The sequence below is a fragment of the Mercenaria mercenaria genome, chromosome 1 (assembly GCF_021730395.1).
Source record: "Mercenaria mercenaria strain notata chromosome 1, MADL_Memer_1, whole genome shotgun sequence".
NCBI lineage: Eukaryota > Metazoa > Mollusca > Bivalvia > Venerida > Veneridae > Mercenaria > Mercenaria mercenaria.
In genome coordinates this window covers 70,273,839-70,295,096 of record NC_069361.1, presented here as the reverse complement: position 1 = coordinate 70,295,096, position 21,258 = coordinate 70,273,839, and the positions used below count along the sequence as shown (strand labels likewise).

Below are 21,258 nucleotides of genomic sequence, written 5' to 3'. Positions count from 1 at the left end.
GGGGGATTAGCCATGTCTGACATGGCTCTTGTTAAAGTTGTCATTTCATGATAGAAAATTCTTGCAGTAAAAACCTCTAGAGGTTGGAAACGCAGTTTAATGATACTTGGTTGTTCTAATTTAAAACTGTTGCAAGCAAATTTCATATCTTTTGCTACCAAGGGAGATAATTACTGAACAAAAATTAGATACACTTTATTATAAATTGTCTGTTTTCTGTGTAGATTGCTGCCATCATGGGAAGCCATGTGAGCAACCTTCAGGGAGATATGATCACGTTGCTGCGAGATGAAAACACGGAGGTGTTGAAGGGGATTATAACACATCTGCCAGAGACTCTCACCTCGGTTTGTGGTCCACTTACCCATCAGGCCATGCATGAAGTCAAGGTTAGTCTCTTCAGTGTATTAAGGTCATTGCACAGGAATTAACTAAAATATATCTGTCAACATTGTTGTTTTGCGCTGAAGACAAAGTCTGTGGTTCAATTCGTTTAAAAAAAAGGGATAAAATTATACCTTGTACAAATGTATAAGGGAAAGTCTATTACCTGCATTTCCTGTAAGGATTTTTTGGTAGTAGACATTTGTGCTTATTGACACATTTTGAAAAATGCATTATCATTTAAAATATACCTCTTTATAGTACATTATGACACGCATAAGATAATTACCCAAACAACACTAATAGACAACATTTTCTGACTATTTCTGTAAGACAATGAAGATTGAAAGTTCATAAAGAAAAAGATCAAATCAAAGTCATTGATAATTTTAAACTGTATCTCATATTTTGATTCAAAGTCTTTAAGATTGTCTTTAAAATTTTCCTTCAAAATGATGCACAACACTTCACTTTTTTTTCTCGCAGCAACACCAGATAGCGGACCTGATACCAGCAATATTATCTGCAGAGATTGTGATAGCGGCATCCAATGACTGGCGACTACAGGAGACGATAATAGACCACTTCAAATGTTTTCAACATTTAACAAACAGTGAAAACATCTACCATAAAATCATTCCAGTACTCTTGATCAAACTCAAGAAAGCTGTAAGTTTCATCTGTCACATACATTTTGTTTAGTGTTTAAATATTGTTGACAGGAGAATGCACTTACCAAGGTATGTCTGCAAAGACCTATTACAATGGGATAGTTAAGAATGGGGCATTCAAATCAAAATATTTTATTGTATTAGTTCCTCCAATATGATATTAGCTATGTTTTAGTGTGTCACTATTGTCAAGTTTGTTCATGCAATATAAATAGGAAATGAAATCTTAATTAGGTGATCGAATAATAGCAAAAATGAATTCATGCAAATATCAACCATTCTACAGCAGACAATGTATATAGTTAATAAGACATGAAATTACCATGATTTAAGCATCTATGCTTGTCACCTTCACTGATGGCCAAAAAAGAGATCAACTTTGAAAGTTTCAAAGAGCTTCCAATTCATTAAATCTTGTTAGACTCAGCTTTAAGAATTTTGATCAATAGACTTTAAAAGAAGTTTTAGTGGAATTAAACAGTTTTCTCTGATACTGTATCCATTTGTTATCAACAATTTTCATGTAAAATGTATATATAAATTTAACAGAGGGCATTACCAGTGAGACTAGCAGCAGCACGCTCAACATTATTCCTGCTGAGAAATCTCAAGAAGATGGAACAGCGGGCAGAACTTCTCAATACATTAGTGACAGGTTAGCTTCTTTCCATTCACAGTTTTCTTAGACAGTTTTAGGGATGAAATTCCTCCTATAAAAAGTATGTTTTTCCCTTTTTTTTGAGAAATATTTGTTCCCCTAAATGATTTTTTTTGCATATTCAAGCAAAAACTCTTGGTATATATGTTAACCATACCATTTAAAACACAAGGCAAAGTGCTTCATTTTCTTCACAAATGAAACATATGTATCAAAATACTTTTATTTTGGTGCAACTTCCCACCTATTTTAGTCATTACAAAGTGACTTTCCCTCATAGTGCGTCCTACCTCCTTTCCCCCCAAAAAAGAATAGAAAAAACAGTAGTTGATTACTCACAACTTCTAAATGACAATTTTTAAGGCACAAGTTATACTACAATAAGCACAGATATTATATATTTCTGATGTATCAGTATCGCACTGTCTAACTTGGAACTTGTTCCTTCTGAACCTGCAGGAAAGTTAACTTTTAGCTTGCTGGCAGCAAGTGAGTCTGCCTTTGCAACCAGTGCATACCAAGATCAGCTTGCAGATTCATGCAGGTAGATCATGGTCTGCACTGTTCGCTATTCAGTCAGTGAATTTTCAGTGAAAACCCGTTCGAATAATAATTGGTATTACCCAAACTGAATGATGGACCAGTCTATTTTAGAAATTTAGCAGGGTAAAGGTTAAAGACAAATAAGTGAAATACTGTAAAAGTCTACACTCCCCATCCTTCTTTATCTGCAAACTTGCTTGCCTCTGTCATAACTTAATTACCCATAATGCTGTCTGATTTAAGTTCAGCATTAGTATTTATTTTGACATTGTGGGGTGGAATGTGTAATAAAAGTTCAGTATTGCACATCCTTGTATCAAATATGAAAAATTGTCACGTTATTCCATTCTAGTATTCCAAGGTTGATGTGTATCAGATAAGATAAATCTGTGTTAAATTATTCTATTTTGATAAACATTAGCCAATAAGAAATATTTAAGAATTATTTTTAAGTTGCAGAAAATTCGCATATTTTGTTGTTTCTGAGAGAAACTAACGATTATGTTTCAACATTTTCAGATTTCTGCCATGGTAAAAGCTGCCACCATAGGAGTCTATTCATTGACATTTGTAGAGTGACTATAGAATATTATTCCAAGTCGTTTTTCAAGGAAACGTTTTTCGAGTATTTATTAAGCTTACACACTGACCCTATTGCAAATATTCGTTTTCGGTTGTGTTCAATATTACCGGATTTAAAACGTTTGTTAAAATTACCGAGTGACAGGACACTTTCGCAACAGTTGGATGCATGTGTTCGGAGATTATTAATCGGGGAGAAAGATAGGGATGTTAGTCAAGCAATAAAATGTGCAGTGGAAGAAATGGATAAAACACCTGTGTATATGGAATCTGGGGTATGTAACGTTTTTCTTTGATACAAATGCAATGCTGTACAGGACTGTATGTGAAACGAACCATTTATTAATAGTTTTTTTTTCAGTCATTTGTTTAATTTTGATAGACTAAATCTATTTGTGTTAGTAATTTGTGTGGTAGAAAAGACTAAAAAGGAATATTACTTGGCTTCGTGCTTAAAGCAATGACACTGTGTATACAGAAGATGTATCGAAGCATATCAGCAACAACAAGACTTAGGGGTCAGGTTGATAAGCAAAAATATTTAAGAAATAAAAAAAACTCCAAATAACGTTGATTAGAAATGTTGCTTGGAATTCAGATGTGAAAGAACTATATCACAAGGGCACATTCCAGACAATAATGATAAAAGAAGAAAAAACACTGTGATCATTAGGATCACTGTTTTTTACCTGTTTTATGTTGTATTAATTTTCAGCATGTCACTGACATTTGACACTGATATAATTGAGCCGTGCCATGAGAAAACCAACATAATGCATTTGCGACCAGCATGGATCCAGACCAGCCTGCGCATCCGCGCCGTCTGATCAGGATCTATGCTGTTCACTTTCAAAGCCTATTGCAATTAGAAAAACCGTTTGCGAACAACATGGATCCTGACCAGACTGCATATACGCGCAGGCTGGTCTGGATCCATGCTGGTCACAAAGGCACTATGTTGGTTTTCTCATGGCGCGGCTCATATTTACTGTGACATACAAGGATTTATTAATACAGTCTTTTTTGTTTAAAAGAAAAAATTGTGTCATGGTAAAATTGTATTACTTTATGTATGATAAAGTTTTGTTAAATAATATTTATGTTCTTATAAGAGGGTTTTGAATGTTTGCTTTTTTTTTTTGTGTAAAAAGATTATTTTTTATGTATTTCAGTTGTCACGACGGATCTTGATGGAAGAAGATATTGAAGATCAGAAGAAGGAAACAGAAGAGAAAAAACTTATTGAATTGGTATGTTATTGTTACTCCATCAGCCTAGATAGAAAATGTTCTAGTGGAAAAGTGTATGATCTTTTAACTGGCATGCGCAAGATAAACCTTAGTAACGTTTTTTCTGTGAAAACCAGAGATGTAATTCCATTAACATTAAAAAAAATTATATGGGTAGAGAGAGATGGTTTTGAAATGAAAAATTTATGTCTTCAGAATGCGGGGAGATGAGAAATAAGCAACCAGCCAAGCTAAAGCGAAACAGAAAGGACATAAAGATGGCACATCAAAAATTCCAGTCCAAAAAAGGGTAAATATAGGTTTTACTGTAGATCTTGTGTGAAGCGCATTTAGATGAAGAAAACACTTTTTAGGCTGGTGGTTTGGAGCATTTTTGTTTTATAAAGAATCTTCAGTCAGAATTTACAGATTTGTGTCAAGCTGAATTTTAAGGAATAAATAGCAACTGGAAAACTTCAAAAGCACACATTGAAGATCATAAGAAGGCATATCCGAAAGCAGAAGAGTCAATTTTTATTACTTGATTAGATTTACACCTTTTGTTTTTTTACTAACTGATAACTTGATTAATTTATGTCGATAAAAAACCTCCAGTTTTGGGATTCTGAACTTATCACATTTATGAACTTCTTCCTTCAGCTTTTAATGTAAGATTCTTTATGAAACACCACCCAGCATTGGTTTGTCTTTATTATATTTATTTCCTTTAAAACTCAAGAGTTCTTTCACTTCAGCAGAAGAGTTTCAGTTATATGGTACATGGGTTTGTTCACATTTTACTGCCTTTTTAACTGTTCTTTTGTACTGACACTTTCCCTTATTCCTCTTTTGCTTTTATTTCTCTCAGTAGTCAGAAGAAATCCCTTATTCTCTCATTCTTTGTGTGATTTTGCCAGTTTGCAGTATTTGTGCACATTTACAGGTAAAAGTGGAAGTTCGAGTAGTGTGAAACAGGAACGTGAATCAGCTGGTGTAAAACGTACGCCAAGTACGACCAACTCTAACACCGGTTCTACTGCCTCAGTAAAAGGTATATCTAACACTGCTTTTAGCATTTTAGCATTATCAGTAGTTTTCTGTTCTTTTTTTGCACAAATCTTTTTAAATGAAATTGAGCATCGCTGTGCAAAAACTAGCTTAAGGGCTTTACGACCAGAATGGATCCAGATCTGACTGCACATCCTTGCAATCGTATATAGTCCATACTGTTTGCTAATGAGTTGCATAGAAATACTGAAATTGATACACAAACAGTATTTATTGGGGATAAACAAACAGTTTGGATTTGGGGATAAACAAACAGTAAAGATTTGGGGATAATCAAACAGTATGGATTTGGGGATAAACAAACAGTATGGATTTGGGGATAAATGAACTATGGATTTGGGTATAAACAAACAATATGGATTTGGGGATAAACAAACAATATGGATTTGGGGATAAATGAACAGTATGGATTTGGGGATGAACAGACAGTATGGATTTGGGGATAAATGAACAGTATGGATTTGGGGATAAACAAACAGTATGGATTTGGGGATAAACAAACAGTATGGATTTGGGAATAAACAAACAGTATGGATTTGGGGATAAACAAACAGTATGGATTTGGGGATAAACAAACAGTATGGATTTGGGGATAAATGAACAGTATGGATTTGGGGATAAACAAACATGATGGATTTGGGAATAAACAACCAGTATGGATTTAGGGATAAACAAACAGTATGTATTTGGGGATAAATGAACAGTATGGATTTGGGGATGAACAGACAGTATGGATTTGGGGATAAATGAACAGTATGGATTTGGGATAAACAAACAGTATGGATTTGGGAATAAACAACCAGTATGGATTTAGGGATAAACAAACAGTATGGATTTGGGGATAAACAAACAGTATGGATTTGGGAATAAACAACCAGTATGGATTTAGGGATAAACAAACAGTATGGATTTAGGGATAAACAAACAGTATGTATTTGGGGATAAATGAACAGTATGGATCTGTGAATAAACAAACAGTATGGATTTGGGGATAAACAAACAGTATGGGGATAAATGAAGAGTATGGATTTAGGGATAAACAAACAGTATGGATTTAGGGATAAACAGTGTGGATTTGGGGATAAACAAACAGTATAGATTTGGGGATAAATGAAGAGTATGGATTTAGTAAACAAGTTGGTAAACAAACAGTATGGATTTGGGGATAAACAAACTGTATGGATTTGGGGATAAAATGAACAGTATGGATTTGGGGATAAACAAACAGTATTGATTTGGGGATAAATGAAAAGTATGGATCTGGGAATAAACAAACAGTATGGATTTGGGGATAAATGAACAGTATGGATTTTTTCGACTTAGAAATTCTTGGTTAAGGTTTTGTATATAAGCTGGTATCTCAGTACCCACTAATGGGAATGGATTGAAACTTCACACACTTGTTTACTGTCATGATCTGACATGCACTGTATAAGTCCCATAACTCTACTTTGCATTTTTTTTCTAAATTATGCCCCTTTTTCGACTTAGCAGTTTTTGGTTAAGTTTTTGTATGTAAGCTGGTATTTCAGTATCCACTTATGGGAAAGGATTGAAACTTCATGCACTTGTTCACTTTATGAGCTGATAAGCACTTTGAAGGTTCCATAACCCTTTCTCCCATTTTTACAAAATTGTGCCCCTTTTTCGACTTTTGTATTCATTCAATTGACAAGGCTGTTGAATAGTCGAGCGTTGCTGTCCTCCGACAGCTCTTGTTTAGTAATTGTATGGAAAAAAAATTAATGTGACTTGTATAGTTAAATAAACTCTCTTTAACTTGTCGTCTCATGTTAGAATTTTCAAGACTTGAATCTTGTCAAGCCTGCAGTGTCATATCAACCAGACTATTTGACCACGTCATTCCGTAACATCATAACTATATTGTCATAGCAGGGATATAAACTAGCTATTTTCATTTAGGGGCCCAGACTATCAAAAATAAATGTTTAACATTAGGTATATTTGCATTTTCTCCAACAATTTAGGAGCCCAGCCCAAAATCTAGGGGCCATGGTCTACTGGGCCCTGCTGATTTATATCCCTGTCATAGGCATTCTTTTATATTCATACACCTCTCACCTTTCAAGTACAGAGGTCATCAATATATAGTGAAATTTGAATGTTGCGGGAAAAAAGTTAAGAAGAAACTAGCCAACATACAAAATTACTTAAAAAATTATATGTTTTACTCACATCATCAGTCTATAGCATTTAGCACTACCACTACTCAAAAACATTATTAGTACCTATATATCGAACCTGTATTTTACAATTTTCTGAAACAGAAAGTGAATCTCGAATCCCGCTAGCTAACAGGTCAAAGTTAGCAAGGACAAAGTCAGGTATAGCAGATTCGGAATGATTTGTGTTGTCGAAAAATATATATTCTAGCATGATAACTGTATGTATGAGTAAATAAGCTAGTCTTATTATGTGTCGCATGAAATGTTTGTCCATAATATTCTGGTAGCAGTTATTTTGGAATGTCTTCTTGGGTGTAGGTTAAGTCAGATGTTTAGAGAATATTTTTAACAAGTGTATGAAGCCTGGAAAGAATTGCATGAATTTATTGTTAGGGAAGCATAATGTTTCCATTTTTGTCTGAAACCATTTTATTCTGTTTCGTTTGTGGTTAAAGAACAGCAAAATAAATGGATTAATATCAAAAATATAAATCTGTTTTGGAAAACTCTTTTCCCGTACTTGATAAAAGTTTGGTTATACTAGATTATATTCGTAAAATTATACTTGTGCTGTTAGCAAATTATTTGTCTGAAAGCTTAAACATCCTTTCAGAAGTTCCTTCCTGAAATGTCATTTGCTTGAGCAACAAAGGCTGAAGCACCCAGCCTGACTGAAGCAATTCAGGTGATCCCAAGCCTCTTTATGTTCGGATTGCTCAAACTCCTGGATTTCTAAAACATTTTCCACATCCCCTTAAGACATCAGGTGATTGGTACTTTACTGAATGCTACACTAAAATCACAATTTAGCCGCACCATGAGAAAACCGACATAGTGCATTTGGGACCAGCATGGATCCAGACCAGCCCGCGCAGTCTGGTCAGGATCCATGCTGTTCGCTTTCAAAGCCTATTGCAATTAGAGAAACTGTTAGCGAACAGCATGGATCCTGATTAGACTGCACGGATGCGCAGGCTGGTCTTGTCGCAAATGCACTATGTTGGTTTTCTCTTGGAGCGGCTCAATTATGTTCTTACCTTCTTCAATCTTTGTATCTTTATTTTAGCTTATAGGAACAATTTTACTCGACTTAGAGATGGTAAAAAGCTATTGTACATAAGATATTGCTATATTGTGTACTATTGTGTAGTTGTGTTTTTGTCAGTGTTTTCCCCTATATAAGGTACTGGTTTATAATATTCTTGTAATATTGCATAATTATCAAACTTTGGTGGTATGTGTAAAAAAACTTCCTATGTTGCATGAGTGTTGTTGGTAAAGTTTTTAGATGCATAAAATGTTCATGACTGGAAATTACAGCAGTGTATATTGTATGTTCCCATACTTAAAATACACAACTCACTATGTCTTATGTCACTACCATATTTTCCAGACAATAGACCATACCTCTGTATTGGTGATACATATTTCCACAAATTTGAATATTTAAACAAACAGACAGGTCAGTACAGCATATTGGCAGTGGCTGATAAATGGGAATGTGGTGCATGTGGCCATTGCACTTATTGACCTATAGCAGTACACTATTTTGATCAGCTGTATCTAATCACTGGGGTATTTTTTTACCAGAACTGGTGTTCTGCACATTTTGTTGATTGTTCCTTTTAAAGAAAGCCACTGCAAAGACTGTATCTTTGAGAAATTGTCCTTTTCTGGCTTGTTATCTGGAAGATATGGTTTATTATAGCAGGAAGAGGTAGAAATAGTTTTTTGGCTCATTAAGAAACTTGTGCATGCATAATGTTCATGACATAAATAATATATATGCTAGGTTCTGTATGCTCTAAGTATTTGTAAAAACCCAGTTATAGTGTTGATTTTGTACATCATTACAAAAACATCTCGGACTTTTTAATCCTTTTGGATCATTTCTTTTGTACTGAATGAGATATACTAGAGTTATGCAATAGAAAACTATCTGAAAATACACATTTTGGCAAATAATAAACCTCATTTTTGCTATTAAAGAATATGAACAAGATGCTTTATATATTGCAGTTGTGACTTTTATCAATTAAATAGGCTCCATTGCTGTGAGCTAAATGAAACATCGTTATTTTCATGAGCAATCACTTTACCATGTATGTTTTTTTTTTTTCCAGATTCTGCAGCCAGCAAATCCGGTACAAAGACAACTCGGTCAGGTGCTAGTGGGGTACCCACACCCAGCAGTGCAGGCTCAGGATCTACTAGGTAAACATACTACCGATTAATCCAGTAACCTTTTTTGCAATGTCGCCTTAGCCCTAAATTGTATCGGTGTGACTGTAAACCCAACATAAACAAAAGAACTTTAAACTGTTTTCTGATTGGGAGTTAGCTGGCATGCAGGAGGTATTGGCTATCCCCAGTGGATGCCTGAGCCTAAAGTCTTGTCCCGACATCCACCTAAGGGCTTCCCATAACACGTTACTTCAAATGAAATCATCTTTTATTTGGATGCTTTAAAGATGTTAAATGTAACTTTCTCACTAGTGTTTCTTCTTTTCAAATGTACACGAAAGACAGCTAAGAAACAAAATGGGGGAATTCTTTCTCGTTAAATTGTTGAAATGGTAGAGAGCTTAATTGTTAGTCTTGTGGCCCTTGCACTGATTCAAGTTGATTGGATAGATGGTATGCCCTAAAAATGTAATAAGTAAATTTGTTTATTACTGTGAATACATTAAATATAACGGAAATGGAATTTCGTAGTTTCATCTATAATAGCTATCTTCTGGTGATATAAATTTGTGGATTATAAGTTTTGAAGATTAACATTTAGCCTGCTAAATTTCTAAAATGGACTGGTCCATCATTCAGTTTGGGCAATTCCATTTATTGATCGAAGGTATGTTCAATGAAAATTTACTGACTGAATAGCAAAATTTGCAGACCATGATCAGCAGGCTGATCTTGGTCTGCACTGGTCGCAAAGGCAGAATTACTTGCTGCCAGCAGGCTAAAGGTTAAATGAATTATGTTATCTGGTCATTGGGACTTCATTTTGTAGATTAATGCAACCATGAAAATCCACAAAAATTAGTCCCCCAGTGACTATTAATGATTTTATAGTGTGACATTGTATTGCAGGAAAATTTCCACCTCAAAGCTGGCATCATCCGAGGCATCTTCTCGGCGTGGATCCTTCAATAACTCTCCCACCTCTACCTCAGGTTACACTTTAATTTGATTATTTATTATTTATCTCGTAATCTTTTTCATAAACTTACAGCCTGGTATTCACATATTTACCTTTATGCTTAAAGTGTCCATCCTGATGCACACTACGTTATACTTGATGTGCAAGACTAAAACAGTGAAATTACAATTAAGGTTATATCTAAAAAAAATTGTCTTGTTACATAAAAAAAAATCTTTCATTGTTAATACAATTTGTAGCAAAGCAGTTCCATATGAAAAAATGTCAGTTTTATGTAAGAAATACATTTGTACAGTAACACCTGTATTAAGCCACCAGCTAAGGGTGTGACACAGTCTGTCTGCTGAAGGCAGGCTTAAAGCAAATGGCTGCTTTATACAGATGGCAGGCTAAGGCAGGTTCATCTGTAATATTAAAAAAAAAAAAATGTATGTTTGTTAAATGAGCCGTGCCATGGGAAAACCAACATAGTGGCTTTGCGACCAGCATGGATCCAGCCCAGCCTGCGCATCCGCGCAGTCTGGTCAGGATCCATGCTGTTTGCTAACAGTTTCTCAAATTCCAATAGGCTTTGAAAGCGAACAGCATGGATCCTGACCAGACTGTGCGGATGCGCAGGCTGGTCTGGATCCATGCTGGTCGCAAAACCACTATGTTGGTTTTCACATGGCGGGGCTCAAATATATCTTTACTGTAAGACTTATAGGTATTCAAATTTAAAATTATCATATTTTATATTGTCCTCTTTTACAGATAAACCAGTAAGAAAAAGTAGTAATGGAAGCATTCCAACATCAAAGTAAGTTGGTAATTATTAGTTTTAAAATCTAAAATATTTACTTGTTTTTGTGAAGCAAAGATGGTCCTTTCAAATTTTCAGATTTGTTCTTTAAGTCTATAAAACAAAAATCATATTTTCTGCATATGTATATGGATTGCTCAAAAATCCTGCATAACTTTTGACCTTGAGCAGTTGGAACTTTTTAGTCCTTATAGATGTTTTACTGGAGGAGACATGTGATTTACCTCCCCCTCCAAACCATCAGTCACCCAACATGGATACTGCAATAACTTAGGAAGTACAAAATATGAGCCGCACCGTGAGAAAACCAACATAGTGCATTTGCGACCAGCATGGATCCAGACCAGCCTGCGCAGTCCGGTCAGGATCCATGCTGTTCGCTTTCAAAGCCTATTGCAATTAAGAGAAATCGTTAGCAAACAGCATGGATCCTAACCAGACTGCGCGGATGCGCAGGCTGGTCTGGATCCATGCTGGTCGCAAACGCACTATGTTGGTTTTCTTATGGCGCGGCTGATATTTTTATTTTAGATGGCAGTTTTACTAGATTTATCTTTTTTTGGAGGCATTTTTTGTCAATGATGAAAACTTTCATTGGCTATCTCCTCTTGGACAGTTCAGTTAGGATCTGTTGAAGCTGTGATTAATCAGCACTTCACTACTGTATACACTTACCATAAGTGACGAAAAAAGAGTACAGTGTAGAAGTAGTATTTGTACTGACATTATTTAACAAAGAAAACAATACTGTGAAATCATTAATTTTCGTGGGGGACTAATTTTCGTGGATTTCGTTGTAGTGTCAATCCACAAAATTTAATCCCAACGAACAAATAAAATTCCCATTTGTTTTATGTTCAAAAGTTGAAATCCACGAATTCATATCCCCACGAAATTGCCATTTTGACCAAAACCACGAAATTTCATGAGATACAGTGTAAAGTAGATGTACTGACATATAACAAGAACAATATACTGTATCATGTATTATTCTTGTTATTTTCAGAACCAAGAAATCCAAATGATAGTGTACAGTACATGTAATGTGAAGTCTGTTGATAAACTCTAGTGTAGGTGCAAAATTGTAACACATCAACACAAGCTGGTCTGTGATCAACTCTTGAAACGTGATACAAACTGAATTCATGTGATCACGATTTTGACAAAATGATGCAAGCTGAAATGAAACATACACTGTGGGATCACAAATCTGTGATTTGATACAACCTGATGTCAAATAATGTTGTCTACAGAAAAAGATTGAACTAATGCAGGAATTGTGTTGCCGTGATTTAAAATGGTGTTGTACACAAATCGTGATTATGACTACATCTGGATGTCAGTGTTCAGTACAAGTGTGATTAAAATCTGAAATTCAGAAGTAATGTATGCAGGAATAACATGACCTTGGATCATGATATTACAGGATCTTGAATCGTGGCGATACAGATACTGGCTAAACTAATGCAGACTGGAGGCTTTGAAGGGTCACGAGGAATCGTGATAATGGTTAAGAAATCCTGATAAAAACTGAATTTATGCTGGAAGCTGCAGTCAAGATTTGGAGTCGTGATACCAAGTAAAGTCGTACAAGATTCATGTTTATCATATACACTAGAATGTGTTCTGTGTGTCCTGAAGTTGCACTAACTGTCATTTATATTGCGAGGTGCTTTCATTCATTTGAGAAACTGATGTTATGTAATTTGAAGCAGTCATAGTGATTTGGTGTTGTGATTGAATAATGCTTAATATTTAAGAAAATGAACACCAAAATGTGGTCAGTGGAGATATGCATTTATTGGTGCCTACATTCAAATCCATGCAATTATGACATGGTAATATATGCATGGAAAGAAATTTGTTTAAGGTGACAGTTACTGTAATTGGCTGGAGTTTTCCTTAAATTATCTTCAAGTAAGGCTAATGGAGGGTGCAAAGTGCCTATGTTATAAAGATGTGAAATGCTTTTGATGCAGAGAATTACGTGTGTGGTGCATGTCCAGTTTCAGAGATTTAAACTGAGCTACAAGGACTGTATCTTGAAAGTATGTGGTACTGAAAGTGATCTAGAAAACAAATGTTTTGAGAATTACATACCATATTTGGTATAAACTGTTGAAATATAAGATTTCTGTATTGTTGTTAAGTACAAAAAAGTCTGATTGCAAGGCATTTTTTACAAGTCAGTTATATAAATTACTACTATGTATTAAAGATGTAGAAAAATATTTCATTAACAGTTTTTAAACGAGGCAGGGAAAACTTGTTAAATCAAAATTATATAATTACTGGTTTTTCTCTTTTGCAAATAACAGCGACTTTAAACACAATAGCGTAACGGCAATAATAATTTTTTAATCCAAATTTTTTAATAGTTGTTAACTAGGAAAAGACTGAGCCAAGTTAATTAAACAGACTGATTTGCACTCCTAATGATAAGTGCTTACGGATTTTGTTTTATAATTATTTGGCACTTTCCTTAAATATACTGTCAATTCTCTTTTCCAAAAGAAGTACATTTGTAATAAACAACAGAATTATTACTGGCTGTTTTCTCATTAAAACACATATCATTCTGATCAGTTTATGAATCCCAAAGGAGCTTATTAAGTAAAGTGCAAAGCAAGCTTCTTTATTAATAAAAGAGATCTCATTTTGTTACCATGAGATTTTACGAGATTTTGCTCCATGTACTTATGAGAGTTTCAGATCTTGTTTTATTTTAGTGATTTTTGCTTTTCTCAGCAAGTCAGTACCTGTAAACTAAAAAAAATATGAGAAATTAGGTTGCTTTCTTTACTTCCAATCAGCTGATTCAGTTCAAGTTAAAGTTCTGTTATATTTAGAGTTGTTGATACATGTAGGTATGAATTATTATCCGTGATTTCTTAGTACAGAAGCCCTTGCAGGCTCTGTATTCAGGTTATGCAACTATAGTAGGAGCATTAGTCAGTTACATTCCAAAACAGAGTTATTCCATATAAACAGTGTATTTTGTACATATTGAAATTCAAAGTAAAAAAATTGAACAATATACCAGTTTAAACTTTTTTCAGTCTTTCGTCTAGAAAACTTACTTGTTATACATTGTGTATTGATATGTAGTCAAACCTGTCTGAAAAGACCACCATTGGAAAATGACAGAATTTGTCTTTGACAACAGGTGTTGTCTTTTTTTTAAGAGGTAAATCGACCCTGTAACTAGAAGTAGTAATAATGACCTTTATAAACAGGGTTTTTTTTGGCTTTTATTCAGAGATGATCTTTAGTACAGGTCTGGTATGTACAAAAATTTCATAGTTTGTCGAGATCAAGAAATTTTATATAGTAACGGTAAAATGATTACCGTATACAGTATATGCATTCATTTATATGTAATTCCTGTTTCATACTTCCTTGTATATCGTTCTGGGCCCAGTTGTTCGAAACTTTAACAGGCGATTAAGCTAACGGTTGATTGACTTTTAGGTTTGTTTTTTCGACATTTCAGAAGACTTAGAAAACAAATGTATGAGGTAAGAATTATGAACACTGAAAAATCTTTACAATGAAATCAAAACATCATACTAGTGTTTCCCACCAAGTCTAGTATTTTGAATCAAAATTTAACTGGTGGTTGGTTTAACAGCCGATTAAAGTTTAGAACAGCCCGGCCCTGACCTTGGTTCAATTTGTTTTGTCTAGCTTTATTGTTTATTCACAAAACCACACAAAATTCAGTATTTTTCGTGTTCTGATTTTTTTTTTTTTTGGCCGGTAGTGTTAAACCTGTGTATTAAAATTGACCTTGAACTTTTAAGTCATTTGTAATGGAAATTGTATGTTCACAAAGTCTTATATTTTTTGCCTTTACTTAGAAAATGTAGATACCTCTGCAGTCACTTGCTCCTTGCTGCTTTGGGTTCAAATCCTAAAGTCAAGACGTCTTTCATTTGAGGAAGCTATCTGTCTGATTAAAGAAAGGCCTGACGTTCTACCCAGGTGCCCACCAATGCCTGAAATAATAAAGGAGGGGCCCTAGGGTCTTCCTTCACCATAAAGAGCTTGAAAATTGCAAATGACCTATAACTGTATCGGTGTAACTTTAGACTTGACAGGAAGTACTTTTCTACAGAAACATACAGGATGAACTGTTTACAAATTTCTGAAATTTACCATAACACACACATAACGAATTGAAGTAACTGCACCATTTCTTATTTGTTGTTCAAAAGTTGAAATGACCTAAATATTACCAATTACTTCATTACATCTAAAAAGATGGATACATGTATTTTCATTTGCTGTGAACACATCATCTTTCAGTATAAAACAATGTAAAGCCAAAAATATATATAAAAAAGGAATTCCTGTGTTGAAAAAGGGTTTGCATGCTTTACAGTTAATAATTAAAAGTACTGTTTAGTATGATTTTGAAGAATTTGTGTTTTCTTTCACTTTTGTTATTTATATTGGTAAACTTAGAAGCCAAATCAAACCTTGTATGTTATGTTCACTTGATCCAAGTTATTTTTTTATTTTATTTAGAATAGTTTATTATATATAATTAAATTATTTATCAATTCACAGTAGTATGTAATTGTGGAAGATGGACAAAACCTCCTTGACTTCACTTTGCAGATCTTGAAGAAACCTCTCCCATGGATTTCATTGAAATGGCAAAAACCCCGCAAAATTATTTCAGTTCTGCAAAAATTATTGAAAATGTTTTTCTGCCAATGTCTGTCTCAGATACTTAAATTTTCAAGGATAAATCTTTTTACAATGTACTTCCAACTAATGAAAAATGAGAGTTGATTTTATACTGCTATATTTTTAGTTTAACTGTGAGTCAAGTTCTGCTACATACAAAAAAAAAGCAATGTGTATTAATCACTTCCAACAGCTCATATTCCTCGCCACGAGGATTTGAAAGGAGAGAAGCCATTTTCTCTCAAAAAGCTGAGTGCCAAACAAGGGAGCTACTGGTTCCTTTTCATATGTTTTTGTTTGACATAGCCAGGGAACTAAACTCGTGGCCGCCTGTATCTGAAACAGCCACTACCACTAAGCTAACAAATCTGAAAAAGACATGGAAAGTTTTTGTCATTCTTACGGAATACATGGGGTAGATTTTTTCAGTTTATGCAAAATTCAGTGAGAGGGGTTTTGTGCTACACTTTAAATAGGAAAAACTATTCTAGGTGCTTTCTTGCTTTTGCCATATAGCCACTATTGCCATATACTAGTACCATTCTTAGTTTATACTAACAATACAGACATAGTTCAGAACACAGACATATTAACTTAGTTTAATTTTAAGGTTAGTTAACATTCAGAAGTATTTACACAGCGTACTAGCTTTATTGACAAGATATAAGATTTACTCTGTGTTACATTTCAATATACAGTAGAGACTGCCTTAGCGTCCCCTTGCCTTCAGCAACTTTCCGTCTACAACGACCTTTTTATTTCCTCCCAATGCATTTTACATTAAAATTGGCTTGTTTCTAGCAACTCTGTCTGATGCGTACAGCGACTATGATTTGTTTGCCCGGAACCACAACTTCGAACCTTTATAACGACTTTTTGACCCATTCTCTTAAATGGAGAAACTTTTCCAGTACAAATCATTGAGTGTAGTCCTAGATCTTAATAACTGCGTCATCGCATTATCGATATGAAAATAAAGTGAAGCAGACTAAAAGGTCATTTAAAATATTCCATGTTTTATCAGAGGGTTAAGAGTGTTTAAATGTTTTTAATAAAATGCTTACTAGAACATGTGTTATTTGCCTTAAACCAAGACCTCTCCTAGTCAGATTGTGTATAGAGACTCCCTGTATACAATTACCTTTTTGAAGTTCTCCAAAGGTTGGTCACTGTAGACAGTCTTTACTGTATTTCACACACACACACACAAAAAAAAGAAAACTTATTTAATAAAATATTTTCATAGATTCATATGACGAGGCCGTGCTGTGATGACATGATTTCATACAGATTTCATATAACAACACCACTTGAAAGAAAGTGTGCTTATTTTTTGGCAAATTAATCAATGTTCATTTAAACACCACTTGCTCAGACATTGGTGGCTCTAGTGCCTTGGGCCCACTTGAACAATTAGTATGGTCCGCAGCAGTTTTCCATTTATATTTTATGTTCAAATCTCTCAAAATACTTAGTAAGATAATTTTTTGTGTCTGTCAACTTCTGGCCATATAAAACATACCGTACATATTGAATTCCAGCCTGCTCGTAAGACCTCAGCAGGTAATTTCAAATTCTTTTGATTTATCGTCCACTTAGTGCAAAAAAAAAAGAGAAGAAGATAACTGCATGATAAAGCACTTTTCACCTTTTTTGTGCTGAGGTTAGAACTCATTATATGATTTCTATTGTACTTAAATTTGTATTCAGTCCATTTAGAGTATTTCTGAGATGGTCGTTATCTTGGAGTAGTCATAATATTGAATATTTCTATAACCAACCAAATTATAGCTCTTTTTTGCAGTTGCTAAACCATTATTAGAATTTGCATTAGTTAGAATGTAGTTAAATATCCCTTAAACCACAAATTAGTTTATAATAGCCTGCAATATGAGAAAAGAAAAAAAATGCAATGTTTGGCATAATGAGATTGTCCCTGTAGCTTAGATTCTTTTATTTTTGTTGTTCTTGTTTTTGTTGTTGCTTTTGAAAGGATTCAGTTAAGTATTGTGTTCTTTTTTTTTATAATTGAGCCATGCCATGAGAAAACCAACATAGTGGGTTTGCGACCAGCATGGATCCAGACCAGCCTGCGCATCCGCGCAGTCTGGTCAGGATCCATGCTGTTCGCTTTTAAAGCCTATTGGAATTGGAGAAACTGTTAGCGAACAGCATGGATCCTGACCAGACTGCGCGGATGCGCAGGCTGGTCTGGATCCATGCTGGTCGCAAACCCACTATGTTGGTTTTCTCATGGCACGGCTCAATTATATGTTTTGTTTAGAATGCAATGACTGTTTAAGTTTTTTTTTACTTTTCAGTACATTGAAAATGTTGGCCAAATTCTGTCATTTTATGTTTACAGGTTAAAGTTGGCTTCTGAGAAAACTTTTATTATGATTTGATTCTCCTATATCTATTTTTGCATTTTTATTGGTAGGGAAACTTCCATGCGTCAGTGTTATGCACGAGTGCTGAATAGAAAAATGTAGTTTTGTTGGTATTTAGTCAGAGTATAGGTAATTTTTGGCCAGTTTAACAAAACTTATTCTTCCATAAATAAGATATACTAAAACAGAATCAGAATTTGTTTCACTATTCACCAGTGTGTTTTTATAGGGAGTTTCAGTCATGCTTCCTGTGAAATGTGTTTGTTCAATGTTCATTTTCCTTTTGTCTTTGACTTGATTCAGGAATATGTATAGTCAAACTTGTACTACAAGATCACCTGTGGACAGATTCCACCTGTTGGATAAATATCTTGTTTCATTTCTGAAATTCTGATTGTGTTTTAACCTGTAAAAAAAAAACATCACCTTTAGATAAATACCACATTTTGGGATTCTGTGTCTGTAAGCTTATTTATTGTCACCACCAGAGACCCATATGGGTGACTCCTCCAGAAGGCTCTTAGAAATTTTTAAGTTGGAGGACAGTGTGCGATATATAAAACGCTCCAATTCCATAAGCTTCCCTGGTTCTCTGGCGTTCCAGGTGTAAAGCACCGATACATAAGATTTTTATCCCAGTGTTAGTAATTTCATTTGGAGGGGGTTGAACAGTCTTACCACTGGAACACTGTGTCCGCTTTTTAGGGATCTGTCAAGCTTGGTATTTATAGATAGATTGTCTTTATATAAAGGTGTTCTTTATATTCAGGTGTCATTATGTACAGGTGTTCTTTTTATACAGATTTGACTGTATATTGGTGTGTTGATTGAGTTCTCTTCTACCTGTATTTGTTCTTACCAGTCCAGTGCAATTTCTCACAAAGTGATTCCTGTCTACCTGCTTACAAATGTTCGTTTTGATTTTGAGTCAGATTTTTTTCTTTGCATATATTAGGCTGTATTTTTCATATTATCATTCAACTTGTACTTTTTTGTTCAAGGTAATAGACAACTGATGGACACTGAGTAGTGTTATTTAATGTTATAGCTTTACTTTAGTTTTCCTGTCAAACGCAAATGTACATGTAATTACAAAAGATGAAAGTGGAAGTTTTTCTGTGTTACATGGAGAGGTTAAATATTTATCATTTCTGGGAAATCTTCAGATATCTATGGAACGGATACCTTAAAAACTAAATTTTAGTGCTCTATTCTGCAGTCTGAATAAAATTCACTTAAAATAAAATGCAAGATGGTTTACAGAATAATTTATTCTTTGTGGTGTTGGTTTCAATATGTTAGTAAAAATTGTTAAACATTCATTTCTCCAAACTGAAGGCTTTAATGATTAAAGTTTTAGTTAAAGATCCTTTCCTATTTTAGAGAGTTTTTTCTCATACAAGTATTTGTGTATGAATGACATCATAGGTCCTATTCTTTGTTCAACAGATTACATGTATATCACTGTTTTTATTTTCTTGGGGTAAACTTAAGGCTTAAATTATACAAAAAGGCCTGATTTTGCAGGCTTACTTAGTTGCATTTGTCAATGCATATGCTTATATGTTTTTCCTGTCATATTATTTAGTATCCATAGATGGGAATATTTCAGTAAGTAAAACAAAACCCAAATAACCTTTTCAGCTATTGTTTTGTTACTTCTAGTAAAGTTCTGAATAATTTCCAGGTCAGAAATCCAGTATGTCTTGTGTAAACATTGCTTAATATGTGTCATATGTGTGTTAAGCAATAAACATGAATTGATTATTTATGAATTTTCAATTTCTTTCTTGTGTTGTCTTTTTCCTTGTTTTTGACAGAATCATGATTTTTTATTTCACAGTTACCGAGTATACATGAAGAAATTATGATATGTATTTGTTAATTGTTGTTAATTGTAAGATAAAATTTTATTTTTCAGATACATTGTATGATTATAAAATAGTTGTAAGATTATGAATAAAATAGATTATCTGTGCTGTATCAAATGGTTTGTTTTTATTCAGTGAAATGATTATCCACTATAGTTTGGATCCAATACAAGCACTCTGGTCTGAGAACTGATTTTAAATCTCAGTGTTCATTCATTTAACTGAGGTAAGCATGTTATGCCATTGAAGTGACTTATGCTGCCTTACTTGAAATTATGTTGTTTTACAGAATATGTGTTACCAAGTTTCATTTGGACTGACTGGAAACTGTATGATGCGTATGCATTTACAGACTGAAATAGTAAAAAAAATAAACTCATTACAATATGCGCATATCGAACATGTTTCAATTGAACTGGATCTAGTTTTTTTACCAGATAATCCAGTTTAAGATTCTGCCTAAATTGCATAAAGAGAGCATTCTGATAGCTTCATGATCGAAGATCAGGTAGAAAGTGTTAACATGGTTAAACGACGGGTAAATGGCAATCACATTAGCTCACAGTTAGCGCTTGAGTGATCACGGGTGCTAAGAAATAGTATGCTCATTTCTTCAGAATGTGTAAATATTTCGATGTAAAGAAAACTGTGAATGTGTTAATGAGAAAACTGACAACGGAGTGATACAGCTCAAAATTTCGACTATCTCGAAGACATTTTTAAGACCTGTCTCAAAAACACATACACAAAATATGAGCCGCGCCATGAGAAAACCAACATAGTGGCTTTGCGACCAGCATGGATCCAGACCAGCCTGCGCATCCGCGCAGTCTGGTCAGGATCTATGCTGTTCGCTTTCAAAGCCTATTGCAATCAGAGAAACTGCTAGCGAACCTTTTCATCATATCCAGCCACTAATTTCCCGTCACTGGAGTCCGCTGGTCGAAACAGCTATCGCATGTTAAATCAATCAGGCAACGGAGCAGATAGAGCAGACAATTTGCATTCTTTCAATC

At 34.3% G+C, this 21,258-nt stretch overlaps 1 protein-coding gene across 1 annotated transcript in view; it reads left to right on the top strand.

The window, feature by feature from the left end:
* LOC123534620 (serine/threonine-protein phosphatase 4 regulatory subunit 4-like) overlaps positions 1–20,359 on the top strand; it is a 73,438-nt gene extending 53,079 nt beyond the window's left edge. The window contains exons 14-25 of the mRNA XM_053553069.1: positions 225–389; positions 871–1,053; positions 1,605–1,710; positions 2,776–3,113; positions 4,011–4,141; positions 4,346–4,377; positions 5,011–5,118; positions 7,424–7,480; positions 9,445–9,535; positions 10,415–10,497; positions 11,238–11,283; positions 12,293–20,359. Coding sequence (XP_053409044.1) covers positions 225–389; positions 871–1,053; positions 1,605–1,710; positions 2,776–3,113; positions 4,011–4,141; positions 4,346–4,377; positions 5,011–5,118; positions 7,424–7,480; positions 9,445–9,535; positions 10,415–10,497; positions 11,238–11,283; positions 12,293–12,311 — 1,359 coding nt within the window. The 3' untranslated portion in view covers positions 12,312–20,359. The remainder of the gene's footprint in view (positions 1–224; positions 390–870; positions 1,054–1,604; positions 1,711–2,775; positions 3,114–4,010; positions 4,142–4,345; positions 4,378–5,010; positions 5,119–7,423; positions 7,481–9,444; positions 9,536–10,414; positions 10,498–11,237; positions 11,284–12,292) is intronic.
* The last annotated feature ends 899 nt before the right edge of the window (positions 20,360–21,258 follow it).